Genomic DNA, 25152 nt, shown 5'->3' on the forward strand with positions numbered 1-25152 from the left:
TATCCTCAGATGTGGGCGTTATCCATAGGATTGAAAGATAATGGTGGCAGAAAGCATAAAGGGTTTTTCTTCATTTACATAAAGGATGGACCTATGTATTGTATGTGCATAAAAGCAGAGCTGGGGCCTGAGAAAGTCAGTTGTTCCGCGGACCAGCTCGGCTTTGCTACTTTGTATTAAAGTCTATATTGAATTTACAAGTTCTTGTAAGAGTGTTACTTTTAAGACAATTTTCCACGACATTTGCACTTATTTGTCATTTGTTTTTCAACAGGACAATGACCCAAAACACACCTCCAGGCTGTGTAAGGGCTATTTGACCAAGAAGGAGAGTGATGGAGTGCTGCATCAGATGACCTGGCCTCCATAATCACCCGACCTCAACCCAATTGAGATGGGTTGGGATGAGTTGGACCGCAGAGTGAAGGAAAAGCAGCCAACAAGTGCTCAACATATGTTGGAGCGCCTTCAAGACTGTTGGAAAAGCATTCCAGGTGATTACATCATGAAGCTGGTTGAATGTCAAGAGAGTGCAAAGCTGTCAAGGCAAAGAGTGGCTACTTTGAAGAATCTGAAATATAAAAAATATTGATTTAACACTTTTCGTATATAACATGATTCCATGTGTATTATTTCATAGTATTAATGTCTTCACTATTATTCTACAATGTAGAAAATAGTAAAAAATAAAGAAAAACTTTAGAATGAGTAGGTGTCCAAACTTTTGACTGGTACTGTATATGCAGGTCACTAAGGTTAATACACAACACAAAATGACATAATTACCCAGTAACATTGAAGACATAAAACAATGATTTTAAAGTTAAATCTGTATTTATTATGACAACCACACCTAAGTCCATTCACAGACTAAGGAATTTTTTTTACACTTTATAAACTAAAAATCCTTCTTGATTAAATAAAGTCTGAAATTATAGTTGACATGAACAACACCTGGCATAAATGGGATATTGTGTGTGTGTGGTCTATGACAACCATAGAGAGACTCATCTTGTATCTGTGCCATTATAGCACCTCAACCCTAATCTCAATTTTGAAGTTGTCAGTTTTCTTCGTCACGATTGGCTCATCCCTCCTGATGACCCAGTTGGACATGACTCCAACAGGGTCACCAGGAGGGATCAGCCAATGAAGTTGGATGTCCCACTCAATTGACTACATTAAAAATGGTGGAAGGCCTTCGCTGCCCATGCAAAGGCTGCCTTTAGGCAACTAGAGGCCTCTATCATTTTCTATGATGACAGGTTCTTTGTTCATAGAAAGTTAAGAACAAAGAGGAAATGGAATCATATGGAATGCTTAACAAGGGTTGCCCTGGTAACCTGAGCACTTGAAGATTGGGTACATGCTTGATTGGGTTTCTGTAGTTCTTTGATTGGTTGATTTCTGTGGTTCCACACCATTTCTTTCACATAATTGGTGGGGTGCAGGCTTAAGAAGCTGCTTTCTGGCTACTATGGTCTGTGAGGACAGTTGTGGCGGGAAAGCAGGAGCTTGAGCTCATCTCTGGCTTGTGATTGGTTGTTGGGTTGGTCGGAAGGCTGCTGTGGTACATTGATCACATTGCGTTGGCTTTCCCTTAGGCACAGATCTAGGATCAGCTTCCCTTCCTCAAATCTTTACTTAAGCATTGGACGGGGTAAACACAAAACTGATCGTAGATCTGTGTTTGTGGTGATTACTTGCGAGGCCAGTTGTAGCAGAGTTAGTGGAGGGAGGGTAAACTTGGTGGTAGCCTCACTTGCGGGGCTGGTGAATGTGCTGAGTGAGGTGCTGGTTCTGGGGCATCTTGGTGATAGATGGCTGGGGCTTCTGGTGAGCTACCTGGGCCGCTGCAGGGGTGAAGTCCTTATCACCCTGGGAACAGAACCACACAGACACTTAGTACAGCTATGTTACAGAATAGAGGCACTCGCACACACAGAATCTCAGAATTCGTTGAAATGCATTTTTTTGTTACCACTAATATTCATATTTTCCTCAATCTGATTCCAGACCATTTATACAGAGCATTTCTATTTGAGTCAATTCAAAAACTGCAAGTGTAAACAAGGCTATAGATAACAGTTGTGTTACAGTAGTGAAGTCAGAATATCTGAGGCTAGAGAACACACACACACACACACACACACACACACACACACACACACACACACACACACTCCAGGCAAAACTGCAGTGTTTTATGTGCCATGTCTGAGTTTTGTAATGTTCAAGAAGGCAAATCTCTTTTTGACCATAACCCCTATTGAAAACAATTCAGGCAGCTGAGGTATTAGATCTAGAAGCCAGGGAGGTGACAGACCTCGTTACCCAGGTTAGGAGGCCTACATCTGGGCATCTCATCACTCTGAACCCCCTTATACACAACTGGAGCTGGTACGATAAAAACTAACTAGTATGTAGTCTAAACTCTATAGGGAAATCTTTGTTGACGGTCTATGTTGTGTTTCATTCCCAGAAAGTCATACATTTTATTTTACCTTTATTTAACTAGACAAGTCAGTTAAGAACAAATTCTTATTTTCAATGACGGCCCAGGAACAGTGGGTTAACTGCCTTGTTCAGGGGCAGAACGACAGATTTGTACCTTATCAGCTCGGGGATTTGAACTTGCAACCTTTCGGTTACTAGCCCAACGCTCTAACCACTAGGCTACCCTGCCGCCCCATAAAGTAACTGTCCAGTGAAAATCTCACTTTTAAAAAGTCCATATTCTGTTAACTCATACCCAAATAATGTTGTTGACTCATTCTATATTCGTTTGTGGCCAAAGCATTGGATTTAAAAAAAATTATAATTTTAAAAACCCCACCTCAAACTTCTCTCTCAGAGGATGACCTGGCCAATCAGCAGTCTATACGCATGAATATTTTTAATGACCGGTGTACGCCCACACCATTCTGTTGGGGTACGCCCACACCATTCTGTTGGGGTACGCCCACACCATTCTGTTGGGGTACGCCCACACCATTCTGTTGGGGTACGCCCACACCATTCTGTTGGGGTACGCCCACACCATTCTGTTGGGGTACGCCCACACCATTCCAACATTTGGAAGGAAAACTAGTTCACTCATATTGTAAATTATAGGTCAGGATGGGGATACATATAGAAGTTTGATAGTTTCAAGTTTTAAATGTTACATTCACAAGTACAGTGAAATGGCTTTCTTGCACACTCAACCCAACAACGCAATAATCAATATCAATGTAGCACTAGAAATAACATAAAACACACAAGAAATAAAAATAACACAAGTAAGCATACTATACACAGGGTCAGCCAGTTCCAGTACCATATTTACAATGTGCAGGGATACTGGATTGTTAGAGGTAGATATGTATAGGGTAAGGTGACTAGGCATCAGGATATATGATAAACAGAGTAGCAGAAGCATATATGATAATTGTATGTGAGTGGGTGTGCATGTGTGTAGAGTCAGTGTAAATTATGTTGTTACAGCCTGAATTCAAAATGGATTCCACCCCCAAAAATCCCACGCAGACACACAAAAACCCATACTGACAAAGTGAAAATATGTTTTTAGAATTGTTTGCAAATGTATTTATTTACATTGGATAAAATCAGACACACAGAGCTACAGAATGGTATATCATACACTGCATTTGAGGAACAACCGGAAACTAATTCTGCTTTGAAAGTTGCTAAACTTGTAACCCCTTTGAATGTTGTTTTGGTACCTACTGGAGAGCTCTTTGTCTACACCCATTCAGCATTGTTCACACCCTCTTAAGCTTTAGCCCCACCCATCTCTTTAAGGATTGATCCGAGCGTTCTGTACTAACAACAGTCAAGCACTCAAGCTAACTGGCTAACGTTGGCTAGCTACTTCCAGACACAAAATGAGAGAACAGCTCACTGACCATTTTACTCTCCCTAGCAGAGCTGGTTAGGCTGTTTTTATGTTATCTAGAGCATTGGTGACTTCAACTGTGCTGCTGGCAACAACTTACGCTTTTTTTGCCGTTTACTGACACCGGCCATATTCAACGGGTGTCGAGCTTTCGTAAATTTGTCAGTTATTCTACACTCTGGCACACTCAGAAATCAGAGTAGATAGCCAGAGTGAATTTCCCAGCTACTGTACATCTATCAACAGTTGTCGCAGTGACATCATAAACATTATATTGAAATGGTTACTTGCATAGTGGAGTCTTTTGTTAAGACTTGTAGCTATCTAGGTAAACAATGAACCATAATCCCAACTCATGACGTTACTACCCTGCATGAATCTGCAGGTAGCTAACCAACCTGGTTCAATGTCAGCTAGCTAACATTAGGGTATAACTAGCCAAGCAAATGGCTCTGAGATACAAATAATAAGATCATTCACGTAAGGTTAGCTAGCTAGCTAACAGTACATTTTAACTTGAAATGAAAATGACTCAATTAGAAACGTGTAATATCTGAAAACGTAGCTAGCTAGACTATCTTACCCGTATACGTCATAGATGGATGCTTCTCCCTGACATGGATGCCATGGTTGCCCTTAGTTTGAAGATGTAATCTGGAGACAGGTATTTTCTCCATCTCCTTAGCTATCATACTCTAATTCCACTGACTTCAAGACCTGGTCCTCCAGAAAGTGGAGAGCAACACTTATGCAGTTCCACTACACGATACATCTTTAAAAATGCCACATTAGACAGGATTACCTACACATAATGACCAGCTCAAATATACAGAAGCGTGTTATATGGCAGACCAATCCTAACTCATCTCTCAGCATGTCCAGCCCACTCATTATCTCAGCCAACCATGGCTACCCGGAAGGTTGCTAAAGTTTACATTCAAATGGCTCTCTTGTGAAGTAGTGACCCGCGACATAAGCCTAGTTTCCTGAAACGAGTCACATTTTCAAGTCTTGCCAAAGATTTTTAAGATGATTTAAGGCAAAACTGTAATTAGGCCACTCAGGAGAATTCAATATTATCTTGGTAAGCAACTCCAGTGTATATTTGGCCTTGTGTTTTAAGTCATTGTCCTGCTGAAAGGTGCATTTGTCTCCCATTGTCTGGTGGAAAGCAGACTGAACCATGTTTTCCTCTAGGATTTTACCTGTGCTTAGCTTTATTCCATTTATTTTTTATCCCCCAAAAAAGCTCCGTAGTCCTTGCCAATGACAAGCATACCGATAACATGATGCAGCCACCACCACGCCTGAAAATATGAAGTGGCACTCAGTGTAGTGTTGTATTTTCCCCAAACATAACACTTTGTATTACTATAGCCTTATTGCAAACAGGATGCATGTTTTACAATATTTTTTATTCTGGACAGGCTTCTTTTCATTAAGTTAGTATTGTGGAGTAACTACAATGTTGTTAATCCATCTTCAATTTTCTCCTATCACAGCCATTAAACTCTGTTTTAAAATCACCATTGGCTTCATGGTGAAATACCTGAGCGGTTTCCTTCCTCTCCGGCAACGGAGTTAGGAAGGACGCCTGTATCTTTGTAGTGACTGGGTGTATTGATACCCCATCCAAAATGTAATTCAATACTTCAAGATTAAAGTATTATTTTCACCCATCTACCAATAGGTGCCCTTTTTTGCAAAACATTGGAAAACCTCCCTGACCTGTGTGGTTGAATCTGTGTTTGAAAATCACTGCACGACTGACAGACCTTACAGATAATTGTACATGGCCAAAAGTATTATGCTCGAACATCTCATTCCAAAATCATGGGCATTAATATGGAGTTGGTCCCCCCCTTTGCTGCTATAACAGCCTCCACTCTCCTGGGAAGAATTTCCACTAGATGTTGCAACATTGCTTCCATTCAGCTACAAGAGCATTAGTGAGGTTGGGCACTGATGTTGGGCGATTAGGCCTGGCTCACAGTCGGCGTTCCAATTCATCCCAAAGGTGTTCGATCGAGTTGAGATTAGGGCTCTGTGGAAGCCAGTCAAGTTCATCCACACCGATCGACAAACCATTTCCGTATGGTCCTCGCTTTGTGCACTGGGGAATTATGCCGAAACAAAAACAACAAAAAAAGGGCCTTCCCCAAACTGTTGCCACAAAGTTGGAAGCACAGAATCTTCTAGAATGTCATTGTATGCTGTAGCGTTAAGATTTCCCTTTACTGGAACTAAGGGGCCTAGCCAGAACCATGAAAAAACAGCCCCAGACCATTATTCCTCCTCCACCAGACTTTACAGTTGGCACTATGAATTCAGCCAGGTAGCGTTCTCCTGGCATCTGACAAAGCCAGATTTGTCCGTCGGACTGCCAGATGGTGAAGCGTGATCCATCACACATTTCCACTGCTCTAGAATCCAAATGGCGGCATGCTTTACACCACTCCAGCCGACGCTTGGCATTGTGCATGCTGATCTTAGGCTTGTGTGCAGCTACTCGGCCATGGAAACCCATTTCATGAAGCTCCCGGCGAACAGTTATTGTGCTGACGTTGCTTCCAGAGTCAGTTTGGAACTTTGTAGTGAGTGTTGCAACCGAGGACAGACAATTTTTATGCGCTGCGCGCTTCAGCACTCGGCGGTCCCGTTCTGTGAGCTTGTGTGGCCTACCACTTCGCAGCTGAGCCGTTGTTGCTCCTAGACGTTTCCACTTCACAATAACATCACTTAGTTGACCGGGGCAGCTCTAGAAGGGCAGAAATTCTACAAACTGACTTGTTGGAAAAGTGGCATCTTATGATGGTGCCACGTTGGAAGTCACTGAGCTCTTCAGTACGGGCCATTCTACTGCCAATATTTATCTATGGAGATTGCATGGCTGTGTGCTCGATTTTATACACCTGTCTGCAACAGGTTTGGCTGAAATAGCCTAATCCACACATTTGAAGGGGTGTCCACATACTTTTGGCCATGTCGTGTAATTGTATGTGTAGGGTACAGCGAGGAGCTTGTCATTCAAAAATCATGTGAAACACTATTATTGTACACAGAGTGAGTCCATGTAACTTATTATGGGACTTTAAGCAAAGGGGTTGAATACTTTGACTCAAGACATTTCAACTTTTAATTTTTTATTAATTTGTAAAAATATCATTCCACTTTGACATTGAGTATTATGAGTATTGTGTGTAGGCCAGTGAACACAATCTCAATTTAATCCCTTTTAAATTCAGGCTGTAACACAACATTTTGAAAAAGTCAAGGGGTATGAATACTTTCTGAAGGCACTGTATTTGCATATTGTGTGTGTGTGAGCAAATTATGAAGAAGTGTGTGTGTTGGAGTGTCAGTGTCCATAGAGAAAAATGAAATACAAAGGTCAACTCAGATAGTCCATCTAGCTATTGAGTTAGCTATTTAGTTAGCTATTTAGTTAGCTATTTAGTTAGCTATTTGGCTTGGGAACAGAAGCTGTTTAGGAGCCTGTTGGTGTAAGACTTGAAGCACCGGTACCGTGCAAAAGCAGTGAGAAGAGTTTATGGCTTAGGTGGCTTGAGTCTAATGATTTTCCGGGCCTCCGTTTTACACCGCCTGATATAGAGGTCCTGGATGGCGGAGAGCTCAGCCCCAGGTACTGGGCTGTCCGCACCACCCTCTGTAGTGCCAAATCTTTTCAACCTCCTGAGGGGGAAGAGGCGCGTGTGTGGACCATTTTAAGTCCTTAATGGATGTGGACACTGAGGAACTTGAAGCTCTTGACCCGCTCCACTGCAACCCCATCGATGTGGTTGGGGCTGCAGGACTAAGCACACACCCCTGTGTTGAGGATGAGTGTGGCGGAGGTTAAGTTACCTACAATGGCTGTGCAATTTTGCTGATTATTGGAGGGAACTGGAACACACCACTGCTGTACACATTGATCCAGAGCATCCCAAACATACTCAATGGGTGACATATCTGGTGAGTATGCAGGCCATGGAAGATCTGGAACAATTTCAGCTTCCAGGAATAGTGTAAAGCTTATGCCTGCCCATACCATTGAGCACACTGTTTACAATGTTGACATCAGCAAACCGCTCGCCCACACGACGCCATCCAAGCTGTCTGCCAGCTGCCCGGTACAGTTCAAACCGGGATTCATCCATGAAGAGCACACTTCTCCAGCGTGCCACTGACCATCGAAGGTGAGCATTTGCCCACTGAAGTCAGTTTTGACGCCCAACTGCATTCAGGACAAGGCCCTGGTGAGGGCAACGAGTTTCCCTGAGACGGTTTCTGACAGTTTGTGCAATAATTCTTCAGTTTCATCAGCTGTCCGGGTGGCTGGTATCAGAAGATCCTGCAGGTGAAGAAGCCGGAAATGAAGGTCCTGGGCTGGCATGGTTACACGTGGTCTGCGGTTGTGAGGTCGGTTGGACATACTGCCAAATTCTCTAAAATGTCATTTGAGGCAGCTTATGGTAGAGAAATTAACATTCAATTATCTGGCAACAGCTCTGATGGACATTTCTGCAGTCAGCATGCCAATTGCACAAACTTGAGACATCTGTGGCATTGTGTGACAAAACTGCACATTTTAGTGTGGCCTTTGTCCCCAGCACAAGGTACACCTGTGTAATGAGCATGCTGTTTTATCAGCTTCTTGATATGCCACACCTGTCCGGTGGATGGATTATCTTGGTAAAGGACAAATGCTCAATAACAGGGATTAAACAAATTTGGGCACAACATTTGAGAGAAATAAGCTATTTGTGTTTATGGAAAAGTTCTGGGATATTTTATTTCACCTCATGAAACATGGGACCAACACTTTACATGTTGCGTTTATATTTCTGTTCAGTATAGTGTAGAGATTTATTGTACCATCTAAACCGCTGTGAAATATATTTACTTAAAGCAAAAATATTGTTGTTTCAGCAGTTTGAAGCTGGTGAACAAAACCGAAAGTGAAAGACACAAAAGAACGGGAAGCATAGAAATATCGCACATAGAACAGATCTACCACTTCTTACACGGAACCCAAACCGGCTGCACGCGCGCGCCGTCGTGCATAAATGTATTTTGTCCCCCCCACCAAACGCGATAACGACACACAGGTTAAAATATTTAAAAAAAACATTTATGGCAATTTAGCTAGTACTTGCTAGCTAATTTGTTCTATTTTAGCCTTTGGCAACGCAGACGCTCGTTGGCGCACGCGAGCAGTGTGGGTGCAATAACTGAATAACAGATTTCTACATTTATTTTGCAACGCTCGCGCAAGCGATGCGAGCGGTGTAGTCAGGGTATTAGACTTGCTTTCAAGTAGAATGACAGATCTACAACTCGCATTTCTATGTGTATTTATTCAGGTCGCCCAAAAAGTTACATATTGATACTTTAATGATGCAGAATTAAAATGGCTGGCAACCAGAAAAGACAGTAACGCAGGAAGAGAGAGAGAAATTTAGTGTTTGAGAGAGATCTCTCTCCATAGGAATGCAATATAATTGGAGTGGAATCTAGACCGTGTTAACCCCTAGTTCACCAAACCTCAACAGATAAAGGCTAGCCTTACTGCCTCAGATCTATCAGGGAGATGTAGCTCCTCTCTCCAAGGTCATCTCAGTGGGAGAATATAAAGTCATCTGTACAGCTGCCCCCTGGTTCACCAGGCTTTAATTAAGGCCTGTCGCAGCCTGCAGGCGTGTTGGGGGATACATGGAAAGACTGGGGGTAGAGCCAGAGAGGTAAAGGGCCTGCAGGCGTGTTGGGGGATACATGGAAAGACTGGGGGTAGAGCCAGAGAGGTAAAGGGCCTGCAGGCGTGTTGGAGGACACATGGAAAGACTGGGGGTAGAGCCAGAGAGGTAAAGGGCCTGCAGGCGTGTTGGAGGACACATGGAAAGACTGGGGGTAGAGCCAGAGAGGTAAAGGGCCTGCAGGCGTGTTGGAGGACACATGGAAAGACTGGGGGTAGAGCCAGAGAGGTAAAGGGCCTGCAGGCGTGTTGGAGGACACATGGAAAGACTGGGGGTAGAGCCAGAGAGGTAAAGGGCCTGCAGGCGTGTTAAAGAAAGACTGGGGGTAGAGCCAGAGAGCTAGTCACAGCCTGCAGGTGTAATAACAGACAGAGGATTAAAAAGGTACAGACGGTAAGTAGGAACCACAGGGGGGTGAGCTTAGACAGGGGGGGTCAGTATGGCGTATGAGTGGAAAGGGGTGGGCTAAGGTGTGTGACCACTTACCTTTGTAACCACTCCTGAAACGACCACAGTGGGCTTTGGTGGGCTAGACAGAGAGACAGAAAGAGAGTGAAGTTAAAAAAAAACAGACTATCTCCATGTCAATACTCTGACGGGACAAAATTACATTTTGTTGAGATGAAACGTCAGTGTCAATATCAAAACCACTGACCATCGACTTTCTTTTCAGGATGTTACAAAGACAGGAACAGAAATTGCTTCTGTTTGATCCCATTGAACAGTGAGTGTGTTATAAGGAAAGAAGCATCCTGGCCGAGTATAGACTCCAGAGGGAGAGACTGCAGAGAGAGAGAGAGAACAGAGGAGAGAGAGAACAGAGGAGAGAGAGCCCTGAGCTCAGCCACAGTATCGTGGTGCTGTGGACCTGCCTGCCAACCTGCTAAATGACTACCATCAATCCTGGTCTGGATCTACACTGCAACTCAAACAGCAGACAGGAGGGAGGGGTGAGAACACACCTTTGGAGCAGAGAGAGAGGAAAAGGGTTGAGAGGGAAGGAATGAGAGAGAGAGAGGAAAAGGATTGAGAGGGAAGGAATGAGAGAGAGAGAGGAAAAGGATTGAGAGGGAAGGAATGAGAGAGAGAGAGGAAAAGGATTGAGAGGGAAGGAATGAGAGAGAGAGAGGAAAAGGGTTGAGAGGGAAGGAATGAGAGAGAGAGAGGAAAAGGGTTGAGAGGGAAGGAATGAGAGAGAGAGAGGAAAAGGGTTGAGAGGGAAGGAATGAGAGAGAGAGAGGAAAAGGGTTGAGAGGGAAGGAATGAGAGAGAGAGAGGAAAAGGGTTGAGAGGGAAGGAATGAGAGAGAGAGAGGAAAAGCATTGAGAGGGAAGGAATGAGAGAGAGAGGAAAAGGGTTGAGAGGGAAGGAATGAGAGAGAGAGGAAAAGGGTTGAGAGGGAAGGAATGAGAGAGAGAGGAAAAGGGTTGAGAGGGAAGGAATGAGAGAGAGAGGAAAAGGGTTGAGAGGGAAGGAATGAGAGAGAGAGGAAAAGGGTTGAGAGGGAAGGAATGAGAGAGAGAGAGGAAAAGGGTTGAGAGGGAAGGAATGAGAGAGAGAGAGGAAAAGTATTGAGAGGGAAGGAATGAGAGAGAGAGGAAAAGGATTGAGAGGGAAGGAATGAGAGAGAGAGAGGAAAAGGGTTGAGAGGGAAGGAATGAGAGAGAGAGAGGAAAAGGGTTGAGAGGGAAGGAATGAGAGAGAGAGAGGAAAAGGGTTGAGAGGGAAGGAATGAGAGAGAGAGGAAAAGAATTGAGAGGGAAGGAATGAGAGAGAGAGTTAGGAAAAGCGTTGAGAGGGAAGGAATGAGAGAGAGAGAGGAAAAGCATTGAGAGGGAAGGAATGAGAGAGAGAGGAAAAGGATTGAGAGGGAAGGAATGAGAGAGAGGAAAAGCGTTGAGAGGGAAGGAATGAGAGAGAGAGAGGAAAAGGATTGAGAGGGAAGGAATGAGAGAGAGAGAGGAAAAGGATTGAGAGGGAAGGAATGAGAGAGAGAGGAAAAGGGTTGAGAGGGAAGGAATGAGAGAGAGAGAGGAAAAGCATTGAGAGGGAAGGAATGAGAGAGAGTAAGCGGGATTATTCCGAGGTAGACATGGACCTTGACATGAGAAACGAGTCCGGTCTAGTGTAACAGCAGAACTATTACAGGAGGTAAAATGCTGTCCTCAGCCACTACCTCTGGAAGTTTGGGCAGGGCTACAGGGAGACATAAAGTAACATACACACTTAAGGTCGTCTACATATTGTAGCTAGCATCCATGGTACAACACCCGCGACCTTGTCAAGAAGTTAACGACTAACCTAACGTAGCAAGGCTAAAAGAAAAGCCTAAAACTACATCCCCTACATACTGGTCTTGACCCCCAAAAAATAACTTCTGCACTGTTCAATCAATCCAGAAATGTGAAAGAGGAGTTAAGATGGAGTGTCGCCATGTTAACGTCCAAAAGAGGAAGTCAGGTCACAGGCTCTATTTCCATTGTTCCCTCCAATTTCAGTTGTGATGAGCACAAACTGTGCAACTTCCAGTGCTCGTTCACTGTGATCACTGAGGCTGTACCCGCTTTAACTTACATGTTGTGTTTGATGCAAGAAACCACTTTACAAAATTAAATGCATTGTCATTACTCTGCCATTTTTAAAGTCATGCCCCCCTCAGTCCTTGACTTTTCTTAAATAAGTGTATGTAACACACTGTCAGTGATAGAATCTTAATATCACAACAGAAATGAAGTTATAACCAGTTTAAGGAGGGCATGTCATTTTTAAAACGTATCCCCCCCCCCATTGCCCCCCCCCCCCTCCTCCTGACAGCAGAACCTGCGGCGCTCATTCTCCACTCGTCAGCCTGAGCCTCGTCAGCCTGAGCCTCGTCAGCCTGAGCCTCGTCAGCCTGAGCTTTAACCTACACCTCCGAGGCCTGAGCGCAAAAAAAGCGAGAACGCGACCACACAACCACCAAATAAAACTGAGACAGGAAGGGACGGCACCATTTAGATAGAACAAGCCGGTGACAATGCTACGGGACGATTATCTGCACAAAATGTCATCAGAGAGCAGGCTCTACATCTCAAAACAACAACAACGCACTCACCAGATTTCGTTGTTTATGTGACATGCTCCAACAGATGACATTGTGTGAAGACACACCATTAAGCACTAGCAGACAATAATTGACTGCGGTCATATCGACACATTCATTTAATGCCATTATTGCTTCTGTGCTGATTTTCAATTTATTAAGTACATTTGGTGCTTATAATGGTGTTTAGGCTCCTGATTTTTCATTTGATTGTGCGTCTTGCTGACCGTGCATCTTAGGTTGGGATATTTTTGGTATTTTAGTCAATATTTAAAGACAACATTACCGCAATTCAACAGATTTGCTTTTTGATTCATAGTTGTAAAAAAGGCACTCCACAAATAAAAATGGAATACTTGAATGTGTTTAGTTTACATTTATTTTTACATACTGCCTAAAGTAAAACTCATGAAAATGCTATTGTGTTCATTTAAATATATATATTTTCATATTCTAACATTACCCAAGACCTTTATAAACAGAACCAAATGATTATTTTTGTGATAGCATATATGTATTAATTACACGGTCAGATTGACTGCTCATTAGCTTGAGGGGGGTCCCTCGAGGCCAAGCGGTTCTAGTGTTAAACGGCAGAATATCTACTGTCAACATTTATATTTTGCCACAGTTGAATTTCTGTACTTCAATGACACCCATTGTTCCCTCATCTGGCTATTGGTATAAAATTCAGTGTGCTTTCAAAATGTATTTGGCATGGTAAGCGATCCCAGATAAAAATTAAACTTACAAAAAGCAAAAGACATAGGACTAGCCGTAGCCAACTTTAAAATTGTATTTCCAGGCACTAGTGTTTCGCTCCATCCAAAATTGGTTGAGACATGATTCTTCTGCCCCCTAGCTGAGTATAGAGAGAAAAGTGGTGTCTCGTATTGCCCTGGGAGAGGTGGTCTACACTGATATAACCCCTAAACAATGTAAACTACGCTTCGGTCCTATTACTGCTCACACTATTTCTATTTGGCACAGAATTGAAAAACAATGTAACTGGGAATGAAGATGGCATGTCCATACTCCAATATTTCACAATAATGCCTTGCGATCTGGAGGGTGGCCTTTTGCCTCCTCCAAATGTGGAATCTGTACCCCTGGATGGAGACATGTTGGCTGGGTGGGGGCCCACTTCTTTTTGGTTCTTTATTATTACGTCAACATATGATATAGAAACAGTTGTATCTTTAGAGAGAGAGGTTAGTGTTCATATTTCACAACCTCCGCAGGTTTTTGGAGTTGCCTATACGTGTCAATAGCAAAATAATACAATTGATTTACGCTACATTATAGCATGCTACATGTGTCTGATCAGTGATGGTTGAACAAATGAATAGATGAGCCACCTCCACTTATCAAATAACCAAATACAGCCTACAGACGGCGACTCAGTGAAACATCATCACATTGATTGATTAACAGACAAGTCAAATGGCTTTGTACTGGGATATAAGCTACTGTTAGCCCTAAACCAGTGAAGAGCAAAATGATCCACTACGTTTTTACATTTTAGTCATCTAAACAGACTCTCTTCTCCAGAGCGACTTACAGTTAGTGCATTCATCTTAACGTAGCTAGGTGGAACAACCACATACACTAAAAGTATGTGGACACCTGCTCGTCGAACATCTCATTCCAAAATCATGGGTATTAATATGGAGTTGGTTCCCCCTTCGTTGCTATAACAGCCTCCACTCTTCTGGGAAGGCTTTCCACTAGATGTTGGAACATTGCTGTGGGGACTTGCTTCTATTCAGCCACAAGAGCATTAGTGAGGTCGGACACTGATGTTAGACGATTAGGCCTGGTTCGTAGTCGGCATTTCAATTCAAACCCATTTCATGAAGCTCCCGACGAACAGTTCTTGTGCCAACGTTGCTTCCAGAGGCAGTTTGGAACTCGGTAGTGAATGTTGCAACCGAGGACAGGCGATTTTTACACACTACAGCACTTGGCGGTCCCGTTCTGTGCGCTTGTGTGGCCTACCACTGCATGGCTGAGCCATTGTTGCTCCTAGATGTTTCCACTTCACAATAACAGCACTTACAGTTGACCCGGGCAGCAATTTGACGAACTGACTTGGTGGAAAGGTGGCATCCTATGACGGTGCCACGTTGAAAGTCACTGAGCTCTTCAGTGTGGGCCATTCTCCTGCCAATGTTTGTCTATGGAGATTGCATGGCTGTGTGCTCAATTTTATACTAGTCAGCAACGGGTGTGGCTGAAATAGCCGAATCCACATATACTTCTGGCCATGTAGTGTCTCATTTTTATTTTGAATCCCTGCCCCCGCAGTGGGCCTTTTGGTAGGCTGTCATTGTAAATAAGAATTTGTTCTTAACCGTCTTGCCTAGTTAAAAAAAGGTTAAATAAAAAACTAATGAGCAGACCATATCATCATGAGCACTCACCTTAACTTAGATAAATATCAACATGGAGATCTACCATTGAGTGAGTTATTGAGACGAGTCCCCATGCTTGTCTCAAATCAGCGCAATGGTGCTGGCCCAATCAAATACGGTGATGAAATTATAGCTGACCACACGCTGGAAAATGATTTAACACCAAAAAAAGAAAGAAACTGATGACTTTAGGAGTTGCAGTAAGTAAAGATTTGATACATGCCTTCAATGGCATTAGCCTATTTTATTGGAATATTCTGGTCACTCATTGATAGTCATTCTCACAGTAATAATTTATCGATTCATCCAGTTGGTTAACAAAATGTATGTGGTGAGCTTTACAAAATTATGTGTGAAGTGTATACTTTACGGGCAGAGCGCACTTTACAAACAGTGTAAATTTTGCCACGAGGATGGTAACAGCTTAGTAACAGGCGCAGCATACCAAACATCATTATGAAGCGTCAAATCTCATGAACGATGAAGCAACGACTAGTCATATTTTTGGTTGTGCAAAACATTTGACCAATCATTTAAGGCCAAATTTTTTTTACGCCCAACTGGTGCAACCGGTCCCAGAAGACCAGGAAGTGTTTGTGGCAGAGCGGAGTTGACCATGGTGAAAAAGCTCTGTTGACTTCACTGTCAACTTCCTGACTGGCTTCAACAGTTCAAGATTTACTTGGACTGGGAGAGCGAACCAAGCCTCTCTACCCCCCACTCAGTCTGTCCATCTCTCGCTCTCTCTCCTCCCATCCATCTTAGAGGTCTAAATTGTATGTGACAGGCGTTCCCTTGGCGACTCCGCTCCACATTTACACAGAATCCACCTGCCCACTGTCGAGAGCAGGTGGACACACACATGCACACACTCTAAACTTGCTCTTTAATGAGCGACAGCTTGTGCCAGAACTAGGGCAAGAGCCAAGTTGCATGCATCAGTGGGGATTTCTACTGCATTTCACACGGGCAGATTCACAGCCGCCTCTGATCTCTCCAGAGAGAACCCGAAGCCATTATGGCAGCCTCCCTCTAGGCCAGGATGGAAGGTAAGCCTCTCTCTGTGGTCCAGCTACCACACAGCAACCACTCTCCTCCTCTACCACCACACACACGTTCAAAAGTTTGGGGTCACTTAAAAATGTCCTTGTTTTTGAAGGAAAAGCAATTTTTTTGGTCCATTAAAATAACATCAAATTGATCAGAAACACAGTGTAGACATTGTTAATGTTGTCTACATAGGCGTACAGAGGCCCATTATCCGCAACCATCACTCCTGTGTTCCAATGGCACGTTGTGTTAGCTAATCCAAGTTTATCAATTTAAAAGGCTAATTGATCATTAGAAAACCCTTTTGCAATTATATTAGCACAGCTGAAAACTGTTGTTCTGATTAAAGGCGGCCAGTTTTATTGCTTCTTTAGACTAGCTGAGTATCTGGAGCGTCAGCATTTGTGGGTTGGATTACAGGCTCAAAATGGCCAGAAACAAATAACTTTATTTTGAAACTCGTCAGCCTATTCTTGTTCTGAGAAATTATGGCTATTCCATGCGAGAAATTGCCAAGAAACTGAAGATCTCGTACAATGCTGTGTACTACTCCCTTCACAGAACAGCGCAAACTGGCTCTAACCAGAATAGAAAGAGTAGTGGAAGGCCCCGGTGCACAACTGAGCAAGAGCACAAGTACATTGGAGTCTCTAGTTTGAGAAGCAGATGCCTCACAAGTCTTCAACTGGCAGCTTCATTATAAATAGTACCCGCAAAACACCAGTCTCAATGTCAGTGAAGAGGCGACTCCGGGACGCTGGCCTTCTAGGCGGAGTTCCTCTTTCCAGTGTCTGTATTCTTTTGCCCATCTTAATCTTTTATTGGCCAGTCAGATATGGCTTTTTCTTTGCAACTCTGCCTTGAAGGCCAGCATCCCGGAGTTGCCTCTTCACTGTTGACATTGAGACTGGTGTTTTGCGGGTACTATTTATAATGAAGCTGCCAGTTGAAGACTTGTGAGGCATCTGCTTCTCAAACTAGACACTCCAATGTACTTGTGCTCTTGCTCAGTTGTGCACCGGGGCCTTCCACTACTCTTTCTATTCTGGTTAGAGCCAGTTTGCGCTGTTCTGTGAAGGGAGTAGTACACAGCGTTGTACGTGATCTTCAGTTTCTCAAATGGAATATACTTAATTTCTCAGAAAAAGAATAGACTGACGAGTTTCAGAAGAAAGTTATTTGTTTCTGGCCATTTTGAGCCTGTAATCGAACCCACAAATGCTGATGCTCCAGATACTCAACTAGTCTAAAAGGCGGCCAGTTTTATTTCTTCTTTAAATCAGCACAACAGTTTTCAGCTGTGCTAACATAATTGAAGAAAAAAAAAAAAAAGGGTTTTCTAATGATCAATTAGCTTTTTAAAATGATAAACTTGGATTAGCTAACAACGTGCCATTGCAACACAGGAGTGATGGTTGCTGATAATGGGCCTCTGTACGCCCATGTAGATATTCCACCCCAAAAAATCTAAAAAGAAATAAGCCGTTCCCAGCTACAATAGTCATTTACAACATTAACAATGTCTACACTGTATTTCTGATCAATTTGATGTTATTTTAATGGACAAAAAACATGTGCTTTCCTTTCAAAAACAAGGACATTTCTAAGTGACCCCAAACTTTTGAACGGTAGTGTATGTACAGTTGAAGTCAGAAGTTTACATACACCTTAGCCAAATACATTTAAACTCAGTTATTCACAATTCCTGACATTTAATCCAAGTAAAAATTCCCTGTCTTAGGTCAGTTAGGATCACCACTTTATTTTAAGAATGTGAAATAAGAGAGAATTCATTATTTCAGCTTTTATTTCTTTCATCACATTCCCAGTGGGTCAGAAGTTTACATACACTCAATTATTATTTGGTAGCATTGCCTTGAAATTGTTTAACTTGGGTCAAACGTTTTAGGTAGCCTTACACAAGCTTCCCACAATAAGTTGGGTGAATTTTGACCCATTCCTCCTGACAGCTGGTGTAACTGAGTCAGGTTTGAAGGCCTCCTTGCTCGCACACGCTTTTTCAGTTCTGCCCACACATTTTCTACAGGATTGAGGTCAGGGTTTTGTGATGGCCACTCCAATACCTTGACTTTGTTGTCCTTAAGCCAGTTTGCCACAACTTTAGAAGTATGCTTGGGGTCATTGTCCCTTTGGAAGACCCATTTGCGACCAAGCTTTAACTTCCTGACTGATGTCTTGAGATGTTGTTTCAATATATCTACATAATATTCCTCCCTCATGAAGCCATCTATTTTTTGAAGTGCACCAGTCCCCCTGCAGCAAAGCACTCCCACAACATGATGCTGCCACCCCCGTGCTACACGGTTGGCATGGTGTTCTTCAGCTTGCAAGCCTCACCCTTTTTCGTACCCGTTTCCTCAAGCATCTTCACAAGGTCCTTTGCTGTTGTTCTGGGATGGATTTGCACTTTTCGCACCAAAGTACGTTCATCTCTAGGAGACAGAATGCGTCTCCTTCCTGAGCGGTATGACAGCTGTGTGGTCCCATGGTGTTTATACTGTGTACTATTGTTTGTACAGATGAACGTGGTACCTTCAGGCGTTTGGAAACTGCTCCCAAGGATGAACCAGACTTGTGGAGGTCTACAATTCTTTCTGAGGTCTTGGCTGATTTCTTTAGATTTTCCCATGATGTCAAGCAAAGAGGCACTGAGTTTGAAGGTAGGCCTTGAAATACATCCACAGGGACACCTCCAATTGACTCAAATTATGTCAATTAGCCTATCAGAAGCTTCTAAACCCATGACATCATTTTCTGGAATTTTCCAAGCTGTTTAAAGGCACAGTCAACTTAGTGTATGTAAACTTCTGACCCATTGCAATTGTGATATACAGTGGGGCAAAAAAGTATTTAGTCAGCCACCAATTGTGCAAGTTCTCCCACTTAAAAAGATGAGAAAGGCCTGTAATTTTCATCATAGGTACACTTCAACTAATGACAGACAAAATTAGAAAAAAATCCAGAAAATCACATTGTAGGATTTTTTATGAATTTATTTGCAAATTATGGTGGAAAATAAGTATTTGTTCAATAACAAAAGTTTCTCAATACTTTGTTATATTCCCTTTGTTGGCAATGACACAGGTCAAACGTTTTCTCTAAGTCTTCACAAGGTTTTCACACACTGTTGCTGGTATTTTGGCCCATTCCTCCATGCAGATCTCCTCTAGAGCAGTGATGTTTTGGGGCTGTCGCTGGGCAACACGGACTTTCAACTCCCTCCAAAGATTTTCTATGGGGTTGAGATCTGGAGACTGGCTAGGCCACTCCAGGACCTTGAAATGCTTCTTACGAAGCCACTCCTTCGTTGCCCGGGCGGTGTGTTTGGGATCATTGTCATGCTGAAAGACCCAGCCACATTTCATCTTCAATGCCCTTGCTGATGGAAGGAGGTTTTTCACTCAAAAATCTCACGATACATGGCCCCATTCATTCTTTCCTTTACACGGATCAGTCGTCCTGGTCCCTTTGCAGAAAAACAGCCCCAAAGCATGATGTTTCCACCCCCATGCTTCACAGTAGGTATGGTGGTCTTTGGATGCAACTCAGCATTCTTTGTCCTCCAAACACGACGAGTTGAGTTTTTACCAAAAAGTTATATTTTGGTTTCATCTGACCATATGACATTCTCCCAATCCTCTTCTGGATCATCCAAATGCTCTCTAGCAAACTTCAGACAGTCCTGGACATGTACTGGCTTAAGCAGGGGGACACGTCTGGCACTGCAGGATTTGAGTCCCTGGCGGCGTAGTGTGTTACTGATGGTAGGCTTTGTTACTTTGGTCCCAGCTCTCTGCAGGTCATTCACTAGGTCCCCCCGTGTGGTTCTGGGATTTTTGCTCACCGTTCTTGTGATCATTTTGACCCCACGGGGTGAGACCTTGCGTGGAGCCCCAGATCGAGGAAGATTATCAGTGGTCTTGTATGTCTTCCATTTCCTAATAATTGCTCCCACAGTTGATTTCTTCAAACCAAGCTGCTTACCTATTGCAGATTCAGTCTTCCCAGCCTGGTGCAGGTCTACAATTTTGTTTCTGGTGTCCTTTGACAGCTCTTTGGTCTTGGCCATAGTGGAGTTTGGAGTGTGACTGTTTGAGGTTGTGGACAGGTGTCTTTTATACTGATAACAAGTTCAAACAGGTGCCATTAATACATGTAACGAGTGGAGGACAGAGGAGCCTCTTAAAGAAGAAGTTACAGGTCTGTGAGAGCCAGAAATCTTGCTTGTTTCTAGGTGACCAAATACTTGTTTTCCACCATAATTTGCAAATAAATTCATAAAAAATCCTACAATGTGATTTTCTGGAATTTATTTTCTAATTTTGTCTGTCATAGTTGACGTGTACCTATGATGAAAATTACAGGCCTCTCTCATCTTTTTAAGTGGGAGAACTTGCACAATTGGTGGCTGACTAAATACTTTTTTGCCCCACTGTAATTCACTCTAAGTGAAATAATCTATCTGTTAACAATTGTTGGAAAATTTACTTGTGTCATGCACAAAGTAGATGTACTAACCGACTTGCCAAAACTATAGTTTGTTAACAAGAAATTTGTGGAGTGGTTGAAAAACGAGCTTTAATGACTCCAACCTAAGTGTATGTAAACTTCCGACTACAACTGTGTGTGTGTGTATGTATGTCTCTGTGTCTGTCGGTCTCTCTGAGAAAAGTTCCTCCAGAGTACTACAGAAATGTAAATTAATTACAGTACATATTGTATACAAGTTCCATTAAAAGATAGACAGAGAGTTTGTTGTCGGTCAGACCACTGCAGAGTCAAGAGAAATCATGTGACTACTACACTCCTGAATAGGAAAGTCTTCTCTAGACAGGCTCAGTAGAGGGCACACCCTGCCGGGTGCATTCCAATACTCTAAACCTCTTGCCCTCTTTACTTTTCCAGACCTAACGACAGATCTTGTTTGCTTTTAAGGACATCAGCACACACTAACATTTTATTGTTGTAATATTATAAAATGTTATAGCGTACACTTGTATTGGTGGAGCAGTGTACCTTTGTATAGCGCACAATGTATTGTGTAATGTATGGTTGTATTAATGATGCAGACTATTGTTTTGTTGTGTTGTTCCTGTTTGGACCCCAGGAAGAGTAGTGGCTGCCTTGGCAGGAACTAAGGGGATCCTAATAAAATACAAGACTAGCTGAGTTTGAATGATTCCATAGAACTCAACAGGTTGTTCAACCGTTCGGTTGTCTTTGCAGAGTACACTCAACAGACGCGTGCACGTACGCACAAAGAAGCGCACACACACACACACACACACACACACACACACACAGGTAGTGTGGTGGGAATATTTCACCTGTATAAACAGACATTTCGCAAGAGTGGAGACGCAGAGCGGAACTTAGCGGGGGTGTAAAGCACCATGCATTTACCCAACATTCAGTATAGCCTCAGACATACACAACACATTAATGAAGCCTCAGACACATGTTCAGAAAAACCACTAAACAGTAGGCGATAACAACCATCTAAGTAAAACAAGGTGGCCCTCACCTTGTTGAACAGATAGTATCAGACCTGGTTGTTTTCTCCTCTAGTACAGCTACCGGCCAATCACGGGTTATTTGGTGAATTAGAGGGTAATTGGCTTGTTTGTAGAATGTTCTCACCAGTTTTAAAAATGAAACATTAGGACTCTGTGTGTGTGTGTGTGTATTGATAATAAAAGAAGCAAGAGTGTTCTGGCATGCTATTCAGAGGCCACAGGTCAAAGTTTAGTGTGTGTGTTACCTAGGTTCCTCCACAAAGTCCTCGTCCTCGTCTTTGATGGGAGGGGTCTCAGGTGGAGCTGCTCCCTGGTGCTTCTGCACTATCCTCATCCCCCCTGCCTTTACTGTCACACACACACACAGACACGCAATTAGCTACACACTAGGACGGTTACACATTAAAACACTAAAACTGTAACATATTAACAAACACACACCACATGCATGTTGACACACATTAGGACAGCTTCTACCAAACGGTCCATACTATCCGGGACCCTTGGGACGTCCCTACCCCATTGAAGTTGACATTTAAAATGGTTAAGTTAAGGGTTAGGTAAGGGTTTAGGGTAGGGACGTCCCAAGGATCCCGGATAGCAGATACCTTTCCCAAACTCGGTCCTGGGGACCCCAAAGGGTGCACATTTAGTGTTTGGTCCTAGCACTACACAGCTGTTTCAAATAATCAACGCATCAACTCTAAACCCAAAACGTTAATTTTCCTAACCTGCTGCGTAGATTGTCCTACACTTGCTATGAAAAGTCAATTTTGACAAAAGCTGTATCCCTTCTAGACAAAACCATCCCCAGGACTGAGTTTGGGAAGCTCTGCATTAGGGTACAGGGTAGATAAAAGGCTCAGGAAAAATGAAAATGTCCTTCACCAAAGCAGTTAAATAAACCACAGACAGACAGATAGCCTAACTGGGCGACAGGCCAATCAGTGTAATTTAAAGGACATACAGTAGATAGCTTGTGACCTAGAATGAAGACTGATTGCACTCATATCATGCTGAAATACATATATTTTTTTACATTTAGCAGGCGCTCTAATCCAGAGCGATTTAAGGCGTCAGCATGCTTCAGTTCGTCTGGTGCATAAACGAGTGTGCTCACATACTCCCTTAAAAGACCTTTGTTTGAAAAATTTGAAAAAGCAGCAATAGTTCTGTTTGTCCATTTTGAGACACCGTAGCCAGTATACACTTCCTCAAAATTGTCTGAATTAATCTAAGATAACTCAGTAAATCTGTCATTAATTTTGATGTTTTTGCAGAGAAGATCTTAGTGACTCAATTTTACATCTAACTAAGATGTTTGGTGCAGTATTTCACAATGAAAAAAATTGCATGAAAATGAGTCATCTCATTGAATGACAATAAAGACTCGTTGCTGTAAATGAGCGTTTTTTCAGTCAACTTACCTGGTAAAATATGAGTTAAATAAATACTAAATAAATGTATTGAAGAATCCCTACTGTTGATCAATCACCGACAAAGAGGCGTAGACTTCAGATACCGACTTCGGCTTATCAAGAAAAAAAAGTGCCCCCCTGAACAACCAAAAAAACCTTGCCGAAGTCCAAAACGTCACAAAATGTTGTCATAATATATGCACAAACTCTTACGAACAGTTTCGGCTGGGAAGCATATGGACGCCTTTACAGTAGTGAGTGCATAGGCCTACAGTTTGTGCTGGTCCCCCTTGAAAATCAAACCCAAATACTCCATCTAAACGTGAATTGATTCTCAATTGCAGTACGGTTCTAGAAACATATCCCTCTACTTTCATATCAGATCAAAATAATTTCACAAAATCAAAATACACACATACTGTACACTGATTTAACCGGTTTTAACAGTAAACAGTATTTTTCAGTGACAACACTTTAATTTTATTTAACTTGGCAAGTCAGTTAAGAACAAATTTGTATTTTACAATGACGGCCTATCCCGTCCAAACCCAGACAACGTTGGGCCAATTGCGCGCCGCCCAATGGGACTCCAGATCATGGCCGGTTGTGATACAGCCCGGGATCAAACCAGGGTCTGTAGTGACGCCTCTTGCCCTGAGATGCAGTGTCTTACACCACTGTGCCACTCAAGAGCTGTGTGGGGTCTGTCTTTCGTTTACACACAGCACAGACGTTCAGAAACGCAGATAGCTAATTAGTACAGGTAGTCCACATTGTCTTCCTAATTCACACAGGTCGTCTTTTCCCTAAACAAGCGCTGTAACATGGAAATGTGGCTATGTGGGAATCCTAAACCTATAAAAGGTGTATCACCTTAATGTTCAGAGTCACGGCTCTTAAGAAAACTCCCCTGGCTCTTAAAACTCCCGCATATAGAAGACACCTTTGTCCAGTGACTCATGTGTAATGTAACTGAGCGTCATGATCATGGGCTAATCCCATTCCTGCACTGAGGTATGCTTTTCGACCCATATCGTGCACCGCTCCTTGGTGTTAATGTAACTCCTAATTGCGTACTGACCCCAGTGCAGCCCAGTGTAAACATGCGTAATGGGAGGAAACAGTGTCTTCTGGCAATTATGGCATACTATCGTGCCCTACTTTCTGTCCACGTACTCCTTAGGCGTTATCAGATTTCCCACAGACTTTTACAGGTAGCTTCCACGATACTAAGCTATAATCAAATATATAGCTTTAATGGCACTCAGGAAATCTAGCATTGGTAACGTCTATCAAATTGTCTTGCAAGATTAAGTCGTATTCGATAGGCGTGGTGTGGATCAGGCGTTTAGCTAACGTTACAATATGGCACGTCATCCGGGAAATAGGACATAACGACAGAAAAACAAACTGATTTAATTGCTAAACTATACGATATTGTTCAACAGCAGCACATGTTAGAGTACACACATGTTAGTCTACTTGAAATGTATGTATATCTAACTAACGTTGTCAAATGCAATTATTGACATGGGCCTAATGCATATGCCGTGATACGTCAGCTGAACCATGAATACAAAAAGCGATGTTGCTTGCGTTTTAAAAAAGCAACATAAGGTTCAATACCAGCCGGGAGGTGTCCTCCTTTGGTCTCGATTTTCTCCTTCGGCGGTGAAGACATATCTAACTAATATCTGTCGGAAGCGTGAAAACACTCGTTTAAATAGCTATTCCTTTTCTTTTCTGGGGTAAACAGCAGCAGTCGACTTCAGTCCAGTTCGTCAACGTGGCTTCTTGTTTGGCAACTGTGCGTGATGACGACATAGAAAATATCAGACAAATAGGAAAGTCAAGTTTAGTCTGACGTCGGGAGGGTGGTACGGGAGGCGGCTGGTGCCAGAATAAAGAATTTCCCATGGATAGATACTGTAAAAGCAGGCAATCGTATCTCTCTCTCTGTCTCTCTCAATCAATCAAAAGGCAAGGAGGTTACTGCTTTC

At 42.8% G+C, this 25152-nt stretch overlaps 1 protein-coding gene across 1 annotated transcript; it reads right to left on the bottom strand.

The window, feature by feature from the left end:
- Window positions 1–819: 819 nt before the first annotated feature.
- On the bottom strand, window positions 820–24931 carry dap1 (Death-associated protein 1). The gene is given in 4 exon segments (NM_001141583.1): window positions 820–1878; window positions 10138–10180; window positions 21980–22082; window positions 24779–24931. Coding segments are annotated over 4 exon segments (321 nt in total). The 5' UTR covers window positions 24834–24931; the 3' UTR covers window positions 820–1758.
- Window positions 24932–25152: the final 221 nt, after the last annotated feature.

This window comes from Salmo salar, chromosome ssa29, assembly GCF_905237065.1.
Source record: "Salmo salar chromosome ssa29, Ssal_v3.1, whole genome shotgun sequence".
Lineage (NCBI taxonomy): Eukaryota > Metazoa > Chordata > Actinopteri > Salmoniformes > Salmonidae > Salmo > Salmo salar.